Genomic DNA, 13,056 nt, shown 5'->3' with positions numbered 1-13,056 from the left:
CCCATAGCCAGATATGCCCCAGGATCATACAGCTCAAGAAGCCACTAGATGGCGTCATAGATATGAGACACAGAGATTGCCACACAGGAAGAATGCCCAATCATTGCACCACTGTCACGTTGCTTGCACGCTCCGCTCCACAAGCCAGGGGACACAGATAGTCTTGAGCAGCATACTCTGCACGCCATGTTGCAGGGGATGGGGGACACAGCAAGGAGCCAGCTGGCAAGAGCAGAATTACTAGTGCATGATCCTTACACTCCTCTGTCAGACAAAACCTGCCCCACCCCATCCATTCTGCTCCACTGACCTGCATATAAACCGAGGGGGTAACTTTTCAGCACATTTTTTGTGCTGAAAAATTAGGCTTATACACGAGTATATACAGTAAATGTAGAAACACACACAAGTTCCCTAGAGGTAGCTTCTCAGAATGATGCGGTCTTTCCACATCTCCAGCTGGGAAATAAACCTCTGGAATAATCATGTTGGCCACAGACAAAGTGTAATTACCTGGATAGGCAGCACGATGAGGGCGACGCAGATCATGATGACCACGAGAAGCTGCGATGGCCATATTTTCGGAGTCACATCGCCAAAGCCCACCGTGGAGAAAGTGACAATGCAGAAATACAAGGAGTCAAACAGTGTGAGGTTATTGCCTGCTCTTTCCAGATGCTGAATCCCACAGATACTGAGGAGAGGAAGAGAGAAGAGAAATCATACATGAGAGAGAAGAAAGCTTATGTCACACCAGAAGCACAGTCACAGCTATCTGTCACTTACTAGAACAATTTGTCACTGTAGCTGAATCTGGTAACATCAGTAGTTATTATTCTCTATGCAACTACAGTTTGCTGATGCATTATGTAACTATTTATTATTATTATTATTATTTAGTATTTATATAGCGCCGACATATTACGCAGCGCTGTACAGTGTATATATATATATATATATATATATATATATCTTGTCACTAACTGTCCCTCAAAGGAGCTCACAATCTAATCCCTACCATTGCCATATGTCTATATTATGTAGTGTAAGTACTGTAGTCTAGGGCCAATTTTTAGAGGGAGCCAATTAACTTATCCGTATGTTTTTGGAATGTGGGAGGAAACCGGAGTGCCTGGAGGAAACCCACGCAGATACGGAGAGAACATACAAACTCTTTGCAGATAGTGCCCTGGCTGGGATTCGAACCGGGGACCCAGCGCTGCAAGGCGAGAGAGCTAACCACTACGCCACCGTGCTGCCCAACTATGGCCGGATTTGAGGCAAGGCAAGAAAGGCCATGTCATAGGGCACCAGGAAGCAAGGGGCGGGCTGAGGGTTTGCACACTAAAGGCAGTTAAACTGCCAAACATGTAAACTGCAGCAGTCACAAACCCAGTTCACAGTGCCCTGTTTCCATAGGGGTGAGCAATGGAGGACTGGTGCTGTGCTTCCCCCATCCTGTGTTGTGCTCCCCCCAAGCACAGCACAGCATGGGGTTAGTATAGGACCAGGGAAGTACAGAGGTTGGGGGGAGCACAAGATGAAAGCACAGCACCAGAGAACAAAGCAGGACAGGGGGAGCACATAGGACAGGTGGTGCACAGGACGGTGGTGCCTTCTGTTGCTATGGCTGGGGGAGAGGGCTGATGGAGCGGCATGGATTGGGGTGGGAAACCAATGCCCTCGGCCACCACACAGCTAAGATGATCCACCAGGCTGATCGCAAGCTAAGGCCCTGAGGGGGTCTGGGGGCAACTGTACACACATTAGCTTCTCGGTAGCGGTGGCCTTCTGCATTGTTAACTTACCATATGCTGATACAACATCTTTTATTACAAAGCTACATAAACGCAGGGCCAGAGAAACGTGTACTCCTGGGGGGCGAAACTACACTATGCCTGCCCCCCAGAAATCTGTTAGATGGGTCTGTGGCCCTGACTCCCCCCCCCTCCCCCCATCATGTGGGGCCCATGGGCTAGTAGGGCCCACTCGTGTACATGTTGCAGAGTGGCAGCAGAGCGGTTATAAACTACGTCCCTCAGCGGCGGGACAGGTCCTCTTCACACGGCAGTGTAGAAGCACCATACAGCCAAACACTATGCGTTCTCCATCCCTGCATGTCATGTGACACGGACAGAAGCCACATAGTGATTGGCTGTACAGAGCTTGTACACTGAAGAGGACCTGTCCTTGCGCCGGAAGGCGGTAATATATATAACGCACTGCTGCCGCTCTAGACAAGACACAGAACATTAACATAGCGCTTTTCATCTGATGGGCTCAAAGCGCCAGAGCTGCAGCCACAAGGGCGCATTCAGTAGGCATGTTAAGGAGTCTTGCCCAATGTCTCTTTACTGAATAGAAGCTGGCTTACTGAACAGGAAGAACCGAGATTTGAACACAGGTCACACTATCCAGCCACTTTACAGTATGTCGTTTGGTTCTATGACGTGAATCTGGCCAGGCAGTACCCAGCTATCCTTTATTATTACCAATTTTATTATTATTTATGTATTCGTTCACTGCATACAGTCCTCACATTAGTACACTGAACATTTCGATAATGATCCTTCGGAGGAGGCTTACAATGTAAAAGTCCTATCACTAGCTAGGTGTAGTGCTTGATTCTACTCTCTCATTCAAACCGCACATAGACTCGTTATCTTCTTCCTGCCGCCTCATCTACAGAATATTTCCCACATTCACACCTTTCTAACTCGGGACACAACTTGTGCATGGCCTGATTGTCTCACGCTTGACTACTGCAGCACCCTCCTCTGTGGTCCACCTGCTAACCAACCGGCCCTGCTCCAGGCCATCATGAACTCTGCAGCACGACTCATCCACCTCTCCTCTCGCGTCTCTAATGCTAGACTGCTCTGTCAGTCCCTCCATTGGCTGCCTATCACACAAAGGATACAATTCAAGGTCCTAACTCTCGCCTACAAAGCACGCTACAGTCTTGCTTCTTCTTCTTTGCAGATGCCACCCTGCATGAAATCTCCACTCTACTAACAATGTTCTCCTCCTCTCTAGTCACTCTCTAGTCACAAATCTGTGCAATAAATGGAAGGAGTCTGAAAAACTGACCAGTAGATCTTTATGAAGGTAAGCCAACACTTACCTTCTTTATAACCACTTGAGGACCACAGTGGTAAACCCCCCTAAAGACCAGGCACATTTTTAATAAAATGGCCACTGCAGCTTTAAGGCCAAGCTGCAGGGCCGCACAACACTGCACACGAGTGATTTCCCCCCCCCTTTTCCCCCACCAACAGAGCTCTCTGTTGGTGGGATCTGATCGCCCCCCAATTATTTATTTATTTTTAAATAAATATTTATTTGAGTGTTTTTGTTTGTATTTTTACACTGTCTTTTTTTTTTTTAACAAACCCCTCCCTCCCCCCAGCCGGTCAATCCTGGCGATCAGCTGTCATAGGCTTCTGTCCCCCAGGGGGACAGCCGTGTCACACAGCTGTCCCCAGTACAGCGCTGGTGCTGTTCGCAGCGCTGTACTTAGTGAAAAGACGGCGGTTTCGTCTAACAGTCCCGCTCGGAGACTGAAGGCGGGGTGGAGCTCCACCCCCGAGCAGGTGATGCGCTCGCAGTCTGCGCGTGATCTCCTGCAAATCCCATCCCCAGGACTTGATGCCCATCTGCGTTAGGTGGTCCTGGGGCTGCCACCGTGGCCACGCCCATCGGCGTTAGCCGGTCCCAGGATAGTTAAGCTTTTTTGAACTGTTTTATACATTTTTGGGCACATCTTGCAGCTGTTTTTTATTTTGTATATATTATCACCCCTGTTGGGGGGTTGAATGTTTTTATTATAAGTCTCTATTTTTGGAATCACGACCACTGCCGATACCAGGGCCGTGTGGGGACGGTACTTCTCCACATGCTCGAGTGGTCGCTTATTTCGGCAACCAAGACTTGCGAGTACACTTCTAGCGATAAATCTATCATTTACACCCTACAGGTGAGCGTACGAGAGGAATCGGCCCCAGGAGACTTGGGCGCAGGATACAGCCTGATCCTGCTGCTGCACAAGTCCCGGCCGCATTAAATACTATTCCCCCTCCAGGCCGCCATGGATGGATGGGTAATGATGTAATTCGGCTTCCAGCTATTGCTGGGAGGCGAACTGCAGTGTTTTAAAAGTAACTTCAGCTCTGTCTTCTGACGGTGCCGAAGTTACTCACTGTGCGCTGCTAAAGCCGTAATACCTATTACGGCCTATGGTGGCGCCGGCTGCGCCCAAGTCTACTGCGCTGGATTCCTAGTGTACGACAGGTGACACACTACAGCAAAGAGGGATCCTGGTGTCTTGTTCTATTTTGTTCTCCTATTTTGTGTTCTTTTTCAGTGTTGGACTGGGAGGTGGAAAAACTGAGCAAATCCACCTGTTGGGCTTGGCCAAGCAGCAGTAACCATATGTTATCACTCCCAATAGAAAGCTGCAGCAAGTCTTCACTGTGAGCAACAACACCTGATTACTGCTGCTTGTCCAGCAAGTGGATTTATTCAGCTTTTCCAGCTCCCAGTCCAACACTAAAAAAAAGTGCTTAATTCTTACAATAATTATGTATAAATGATTTAGTCAGTGTTTGCCCATAGTAAAAGCTTTCCTCTCCCTGATTTACATTCTGACATTTATCACATGGTGACATTTTTACTGCAGGTGATGTCAGTGGAAGAAGATGATGCTTGCTGTTTTGGCAGTTGGAAACAGCTGTTATTTCCCACAATGCAACAAGGCTTCCACAGTGTGATGTCAGGACCTCAGTGCTGTGAGGAGCTGACATCACACTGTGGGAGGGGTTTCACCACAAAATCAGCCATGCAGAGCCCCCTGATGATCCGTTTGAGAAAAGAGTCATGGGAAAGGGGGTATCAGCTACTACATTCCATTCTTGGTCACAGTTTCTCTACACAGCTCCCCCTACATGGCATGCTCATTTTTCCTCAGTCCTCCTCTCCTTCCTCATACATCAAGTCCACAAGGGTCAACCAGGGGGTGAGAGAAGGGAATATTTAGTGTAGTCTTCACTAGTTTTTTTTCTTCTCTCAACCGGTATCTCTAGCATGGGATGGCCCACCCTGGACTGTGACGCACGAGGAAGGTGTACGTATTAGTACGCTGCTGGTGAACTGGGCGCAGGGTGAGCTGAATGACGGCTGTCCCTTCTGCTGCTCCTATCCCCAGCGATGTTAAATACTATTCCCCCTCTAAGTCACAGCAACTCGGAGGGAGGAGTCATTTGGGGTCTGACGATTGCCGGAGCCCCAAATTACCCTTATGCGCCGCACACAGTATAACATTACTGCTATGGCATTGCCTAATTTGAGCACTCGGTGCCGTGCACTGGAACCACCTGCTTCACGAGGAAGGAGAAGAGGACAGAGGAGAGAAAAGCACAATGGAGGGAGGTTCCATTTGCAGGGCCGGATTTGTACTTTTTACCGCCCAAGGCCACTGTCACCAGCCGCCCCCTTCGGTATAGGTAGCCAGATGACCCCCACACCCTTTCCCTCTAGTATAGGTAGCCTGATGGCCCCTCCCCCTCAAGTACAGGTAGCTAGGTGGCTCCCTTAATGCCTCCCTTTCCCACTCCCTGCTTTCAGTATAGGTAGCCAGTTCGCCTCCACACCGCAGTAGCCATCAGTGTCACCTCTCCGCTCTTCTCCAGCGCAGAAGCTTCCTCTTCCCCTCCGTCTCCATCAGCCGCTGCTGTACATCTGTCCCTCCAACCAGCATCTCTGACTCGTGACTTGCCGGCATGTTACCAGCAAGTCAGACAGGAAGAGGAAGCTTCTATGTTGGAGACGAGCGGAGATGTGAGCGACTGACGGCTGCTATTTCACATCTTCCGCTTGTATCTCTGCAATACTGCCCAAATCCATAGCTGCCGGCCACAACGTTAACGTGCAGAGAGAGCAGGGTGGCCGCTGCACGGACAGCTGGCAGCAGAGTACCATGGTCAGGCGCTCGCCTGATCTCCCTGCATTGCAGCAAGCTTGCAAATGCTGCACGAGTTTAGCCTGCTGCTTTGGTGCCCTTGCTCCTGTGGTGCCCTTGGCCATGGCCTAGGTGGCCTAAGCCTTGTCCATTTGCCGACCTACGGAGACCCTGGGATTATGGCAGGATGGAGTTCCTTATGCGACAGACCAGGAGGATATCTTTTAGAGAGATCCTGTGGATAACAAACTCCGCTTATCACTGTGCAATAGAATGAGGTCGGTGGTAAGACTTTGATTTCACAGCGCCCAACCCATGACCTTTGGTTTGAGTTGTTCTTGGCAGGTCCCTGCCATCCTCAGAATTTAAAGGGAATCTGAAGTGAAAAATAACTTACGGTATGATATAATGATTTGTATGTGTTTTACCAGTGGCGTAACTAGAACTCATTGGGCCCCCCTGCAAAACTTTGGATGGGGGCCCCCCTTGACCCTGCTGAACACTGAATAGGGACTGTCTACAGATCTGTGTTGCACCACTTTGTATGATTCATTATCAGTGGCTGAGCAGATGCAGTCATTAGAAAAATTGTGTAGAGAACAGAATTTTTTTTTCTCCATACCCTTAGTTGTCAGTATCTATGGACAGGGAAAATAAACTCCTCCCACCACAGGGCCCCCTGCAGCTTCTGGGCCCCCCTGCAGCTGCATCCATTGCAGGGTCTATTGTTACGCCCCTGTGTAGTACAGCTAATAGATAGAACATTAGTAGCACATATATGAGTCTTATATTGTTTAAGAAACTTTAGTTATCCATGCAAAAGAGCTTCTCTGAGCTCTCCGACTAATTTTGTCAGACAACAGTGCTATTTTCTGATGCACTTATCTCAGCCTGTCTCTCACTGTTTCTTGTTTTAGGTTTTACTGCACAGCCAATGACCCTTTGAACTTTCCTGCTCTGCTTCATACATGTTTAAAATACAGAGTATAATTTGTAAACCGCAAATATTAGAAAATGATGCAATGTTATAAAAAAAAAAAAAAAAAGCTATATAACTGAAAATAAAAATTAGACACTTTTCTTTGCTACTAATGTTCTATGAATTATCCGTACTACACATACAATCCATTATATCATACAGGGTTTTTATCGCCTCAGTGTCACTTTAAAGAGAAACTTCAACCTGGAATTTAACTTTATCCCAATCAGTAGCTGATACCCCCTTTTACATGAGAAATGTATTGCTTTTCACAAACAGACCATCAGGGGGCGCTGTATGACTGATATTGTGGTGAAACCCCTCCCACAAGAAGCTCTGAGGACCGAGGTACTGTTGGCAGTTTCCTGTCTGTGAACCTTGTTACATTGTGGGAAATAGCTGTTTACAGCTGTCTCCAACTGCCAAAACAGCAAGCAGCACCATGTAATAAATGTCAGAATGTAAATCAGGGAAAGGATAGATTTTACAATGAGCAAACACGGACTAAATCATTTATACATAATTGTAAAAATGAACCACTTTTTTTATTACATTATTTTCACTGGAGTTCCTCTTTAAGGGGTTTCTCCTGACTACCATCCAATTATAGAGATCCTAGTCTCCTACACAGTACATATTATTCCTATTCTTTTCCTGCTTTAACGCATAGGCCTGCATGGAATATCAATAAGCCCCAAAACTGATTTAATTAACACAACAACAAGGAACGTAACACTATGGGTATGTTAAACAAGGAGTGATTGAAATGCTAATTGAATTATAGCTGCCTGCATATTTGTAATCTTCAGTCCAGGAGAGTACAACAGAGTGGATGACTACAACAGAGAAACCCTAGTCGGTAAGCCTTCAGGGCAGAGCGAAAGTCAAATGAAGACTGCAGAGGATCCAATAGCAAAGTGACTATCAAGGTAACATTTAAATCCTCAACTTTAGTAACTCAACTAAATCCTCAATTTTACAGATAAGCGCCATTAAAGTGTTTATGAGTGTGCCTGTTGTTATTGTCTCCTACTCTGTGCGGTACTTCTCTCTAGGAGGGGTGGCACCAAACTGGTGCCTAGAATGCTAATTATAGCCTTCAAGAAAAAAAAATACTGAATATAACTTAAAGAGAGTCTGAAGCGAGAATAAATCTCGCTTCAGACCTCATAGATAGCAGGGGCAACCACCGCTATCCCGCGGCTTAACGGGGGTCCCTGATCCCCCAAATCCCCTCTGTAATGCGAGGGGGCGCTTCCTGGTTGGGGCAGGGCTAACCGCCGCAGCCCTGCCCCACGCGCGTCTGTCAGCGCGTATCTCCGCCTCTCTCCGCCCCTCTCAGTCTTCCTTCACTGAGAGGGGCGGGGGAGAGGCGGCGATGCGCCGCTGACAGACGCGACTGGAGGCAGGGCTGCAGCCGTTAGCCCTGCCTCCAGGAGCGACCAAGTCTGCGACCAAGTGTCGCAGTGGGGGGTTTGGGGGTGAAGGGACCCCCGTTCAGCGGCGCTATAGCGGCGGTTTAGCAGGGGCACACGTGTCCCTGCTAACTATGAGCTCTGAAGCAAGATTTATTCTCGCTTCAGAGTCTCTTTAAAGTAAACCTGTATTTAAAAAAAAGAGCAAAAGTCTGTACTTACCCCTTCTCCCTCCACCTTGCCTTTCCAGTGTTGGACCCTCTGGAACTTTGTGGCCACGGTCCTGTCCGTGAGTGAGTGCGTGCGGCCGCAAATTAGGGGACCTTAACAATTATTGTTAACTATCATAGAATAGTGTTAGTACATGCTCTTATTATATCTATTATATCTCGATTGGACTATTGCAATTTATTGCTTGGTGGACTTCCAACTAACCGACTAGCACCGCTCAATTCTGTACTGAAATCTCTTGCTCGACTTATTCATCTCTCCTCTCGCTCTTCCTCTGCTGACCCTCTCTGTCAAGCTCTTCACTGGCTACCAATTAACCAGAGGATTCAATTCAAACTCTTAACCCTAACCTACAAAGCTCTCCACAATCTCTCTCCCCTGTACATCTCCTCACTACTAGTCTCCAGATACCAACCAAACCGCAATCTCGGATCTGCACACAAGCTTCTTTTATCCTCTTCTACAATTACCTCCTCACATTCACGTGTACAAGACTTCTCACGTGCCTTACCCCTCCTCTGGAATGCCCTTCCACAGCACATCCGCCACTCTCCCACCTTTGAAATCTTTAAACACTCTCAAAACCCTCCTTTTCCAACAAGCATATTCTCTAGCGTAGGCCATGCACCCACTAAATAACCTAATTGCGCACTGCCTGTATATATGCTGTATTCTTCCCCATCTCTTGTTTCCACCCCATTCCTTTAGATTGTAAGCTCGCAAGGGCAGGGCTCTCACCCTTTTGTGTCATGGAATGTTATTATTTAATTGCTTGCACTCTGTTAGACATTTATACATTTTAGTCATCATGTTAAATTTGCTATTGTAATCAGCAGTTCTGTATTTTGTATCAGTGTTCATATTTGATGTATATCATTGTCTGTATCATTATGTATCCCTTGATTGTTTTCTTACATTGTACAGCGCCACGGAATATGTTGGCGCTTTATAAATAAATAATAATAATAATAGTGCACTATCCAAATCCAGCATTTGCGATTTTACTTCAGAGGTGAAAGCGCACTGCAAGTTTTACATACTCTGCTAATGTAATAAAAATCCATCTGCATCTTATTTATCAAAGGATTTTCTGTGCTTTTGCTCTTAGAGTCCTGACAGCTGACTATGGCGCTTTTGCAGATACAGTACATACAGCAAACCTATGTTGCATTTGTCACAGAAATAGGCACATCATCTGACACAAATGGTCTGAGGCAGCGATATGTGAGCAGCAGAAGGGCGAAATGTATGAATCTAGCTGCAGTTTTGAGGTAAAACCTCTCACACAGTTTGTCTCACTGCTCCAGTATTGCACATCTTGCTGTGAGGTAAAATGGATAAATCGCCCCCTGCTGTTTCTTCATTTCAGGTGAGTAACAAACAGACAAATCCATCAATGAAGTATTTTTTTAATTTTTTTTTTCATTGTGTCAAGTTAGTGGATAAAACAAAGATCCAGGTGTACAAAATATACCTTGTGAGCTTCCTCATCATGTGTTTCTTTCATTATAAGCCACTCATCTGCTTGTCATTCAAAATTTTAAGTGCATGCTTATCTCATCATTCGCAAACACTACATATTGATTGATATTCAGATTGATATTCAGATCTGACATTGATCGGATAAAGAAAGCTAGTGCACAGAATGATAGCCCTGGATCCAGCTGCAATTCTCCCTCCATTCACTGTGTGGCGCTCTACCCCGATAGAGAGATTTCAGTTTGTCATGGGATCGATCGTCTCCGAGGACCGAAGAACAATGGCTGCCAGAGTCTGAATCCCGGGGAGGTGAGTTGAAACGATGCAACGATGCACTCTCTCTCCATACCTCCTGACAGCTACCAGGATTCAGGCTCGGGGTTACCACTCTACTCGGGGTTGCTGCTAAGGAGGTTAACATTTAAATAGAAGCTCAGTGCCCAGGCATAGAGTCTGGATATAAGCGAGAGGAATGCTGGTGGTCCTTTGCCTTTCAGCATTAGTTGGCTTGTGAGAAGGCATAGAGAAACTTTCTCTCCCCCTGTGTCCAGTGTTCATGTGCACAGGAGAACTTTACATAGCCTCCTGGCCTTATGGGGATGCTCAATAATAATAGGATAGGGATTATTTTCAAGACCCAGTAATAATGGAGCAAGTACATAACTACCCCAGCCCAGTGAATATTGAAAAGAGTCACTTCCAAACCCCTTACCTATTTATCTAAATATTACATGTAATAAAACTGTTGTGTTCAGTAATCATGGATGCAGAGTAACTGGAACTAGGCTTATTTAGAAGCTTCAGCAGTTCTCCACAATAAGCAGTACTTTCCTTTGTTTCCAACGTGCATAAACAGGAACCAACAACCCACAGCAGTACAGATCATCTTACCAGACATGCAAGTAGCACAGTGCCATCTAAAGGCCAGAAGTATGAACACCAACATGCATAAACAGGAACCAACAACCCACAGCAGTACAGATCATCTTATCAGAAATGCAAGTAGTGCGGTGCCATCTGCAGGCCAGATATATGAACACCACAAACATACACACACCAAATTCTATAGGGGTCTAATTAAATAAAACATTGGCATTTTTAAAAGTAAATCTTATCATATCCCATAATTGTGTCTATTTGATGCCTCTGCAGTCTTCAATCCAAGATGCCCCCTCTTCCACCACCCCCCTCCCAACATCTAAGGCGGCTCTGAAGGTTCTGCACTCTTCCATCTTCAAATCAAGCAACAAACTAATGAGAATTCCAGTGGTGACAAGAACAAGTCCTTTTTTGATCAATGACAGAAGTGGCAGATCAGTGACACATATATCAACATAAGAAGCCGCTGCCACTTCCATCACTTTGGCACCAGATTTGACAACGGAAGACAGATGAGTCTGAGGCTCTTCAATCAACATCAGCAGCAGAGGCTTCAAGCAAGACCCAAAGACTGGATACTCTTTAATTAAGCTGCTGGATTGCTACTTTTTCACCACTCCTCAAACAGGATGTAAGAGGACATCTGGGAGCCCCAACCTAAAGACCCCCCCCCCTTCCCCCCGAAGACAGCTTGCAACAAGAGGATGGAAAGGATGGCAGTGGATCCAATAAACATTTATTAAAGCTAGAGTCTGTGTTTTCATTAAACATTTGACAGTTCAATTACTTTTATACACTATTTCAATCTCTAGTTCCAGTGAATGGATCTGTTATACCAGGGGTGTCAAACTCTAATACAAAAGTAGGTCAAAACTTAACATTGAGACCAAGTCTCAGGACAACCTCAATATCTAGTGGACACCTCCCTCTCCTATACAGTTTTCTGGTGTTTAGTGGCTCCTGTCACTCCTCTATACAGTTCCCTGGTGTCTCATTGTGCCGGCTTGGATACTTCTGGTGCACCATGTGGCAACGTGTGAACTGTGGAGGCATAAGTGGCCTTTGGGGGGGGGGGGGGGGCAGTGGGGTAATTGCCCCAGGCCACGCACCTGAAGAGGCCTCACGCCACAGATAGTACATCATGCCACCACCGCTAATCTAAAAGACCTGAGGCTCTTCCTCAATCTTGATCGGCTCCACCTCCATGTCAGTGACGCTCAGCCGCTCACGCTGACCTGACGGCGCACGTCCTTAATTACCTGAGCGACCAGGCAGGCAGAGCCTCAGGGGGTTTTTAGCCGCAAAATTTTAGGATTTAGGTGAATTAATTTTGGTGGGGGTGCCAATTTCTATATACATGTTCATTCCTGCTGCCTGTCATTAAGCGATGTGACCACCTCCCCCACCATGCAAGTGCAGTCATGCAAGTCATGATGCAACAGAGACCTTCAGATATCTTCTGCCACTGCTGCCAGCCAGATCACTAATACCACCAGGACTGCATAGCATGAAGGTGTGTGTAAAGGTGGTCATACATCTGGCGACTTGACGGCCATTCAATTTGATTATTATAATCATAATCAGATGAAAATCGGTGCATGCCTGATCGACGATGCAATACATTTTTGGCCAAAATTGGCCGTATAATTGGTCGGACATGGTGCAAGATTTCGGCCAACTTGCTTGATCGGGTGTGGTGAGCAATATTGGGACGAGCTATAATGTGCTGTAATGTGCATTTACACATTACTTGTCCTGTGTTGCGGTGCCCGTCTGTCTTTCACCCCTCTTCTATTAGCCCCATACACACTGCTGGCATGGCGCGCGTGACGTATTGCACTGGTGTGCTATGCACCGGCAGCATGTATGCGGCTAATAGAAGAGTGGCATAAGATAGACGGGCACCACTACACAGGACAAGTAATGTATAAATGCACACTTATAGCACATTTATACATTGCGGGATTTGGGAACAGCACCAGGGGTTTTGTCCCTTGTCCCAATATCGCTCGCTGTTATGGCCTTATGCCCTGCACATGACACTCGCCCCAGGCCCCGCGTACTCTAAGGCCACCTCTGAAGTCTTCATAGACTTGGCATGGCCCTTGCGGCAGGGA

The 13,056-nt window shown here is 46.7% G+C and overlaps 1 protein-coding gene and 1 long non-coding RNA gene across 9 annotated transcripts in view; one reads left to right on the top strand and one right to left on the bottom strand.

Moving 5' to 3' along the window:
• The window catches only part of LOC137562723 (potassium channel subfamily T member 2-like), a 413,123-nt gene that overhangs the window by 143,644 nt on the left and 256,423 nt on the right, over positions 1-13,056 (bottom strand). For all 7 annotated transcript variants that reach the window (XM_068274345.1, XM_068274348.1, XM_068274349.1 and 4 more), the window contains one exon: positions 514-694. In XM_068274345.1, the coding sequence (XP_068130446.1) occupies positions 514-694 (181 nt within the window). The remainder of the gene's footprint in view (positions 1-513; positions 695-13,056) is intronic.
• Positions 3,043-11,687, top strand: LOC137562725 (uncharacterized). 2 transcript variants are annotated; one of them, XR_011030176.1, is made up of 5 exons: positions 3,043-3,108; positions 7,745-7,864; positions 9,690-9,950; positions 10,189-10,369; positions 11,213-11,687. It is a non-coding gene; the product is annotated as an uncharacterized lncRNA (long non-coding RNA). The 2 variants fall into 2 exon arrangements; XR_011030177.1 differs by lacking the exon at positions 10,189-10,369 and having other exon boundaries at positions 10,917-11,687.

Source organism: Hyperolius riggenbachi, chromosome 3 (genome assembly GCF_040937935.1).
Source record: "Hyperolius riggenbachi isolate aHypRig1 chromosome 3, aHypRig1.pri, whole genome shotgun sequence".
Lineage (NCBI taxonomy): Eukaryota > Metazoa > Chordata > Amphibia > Anura > Hyperoliidae > Hyperolius > Hyperolius riggenbachi.
The sequence above is the reverse complement of the archived record's forward strand: the minus strand, read 5'-3'. Positions and strand labels throughout refer to the sequence as shown.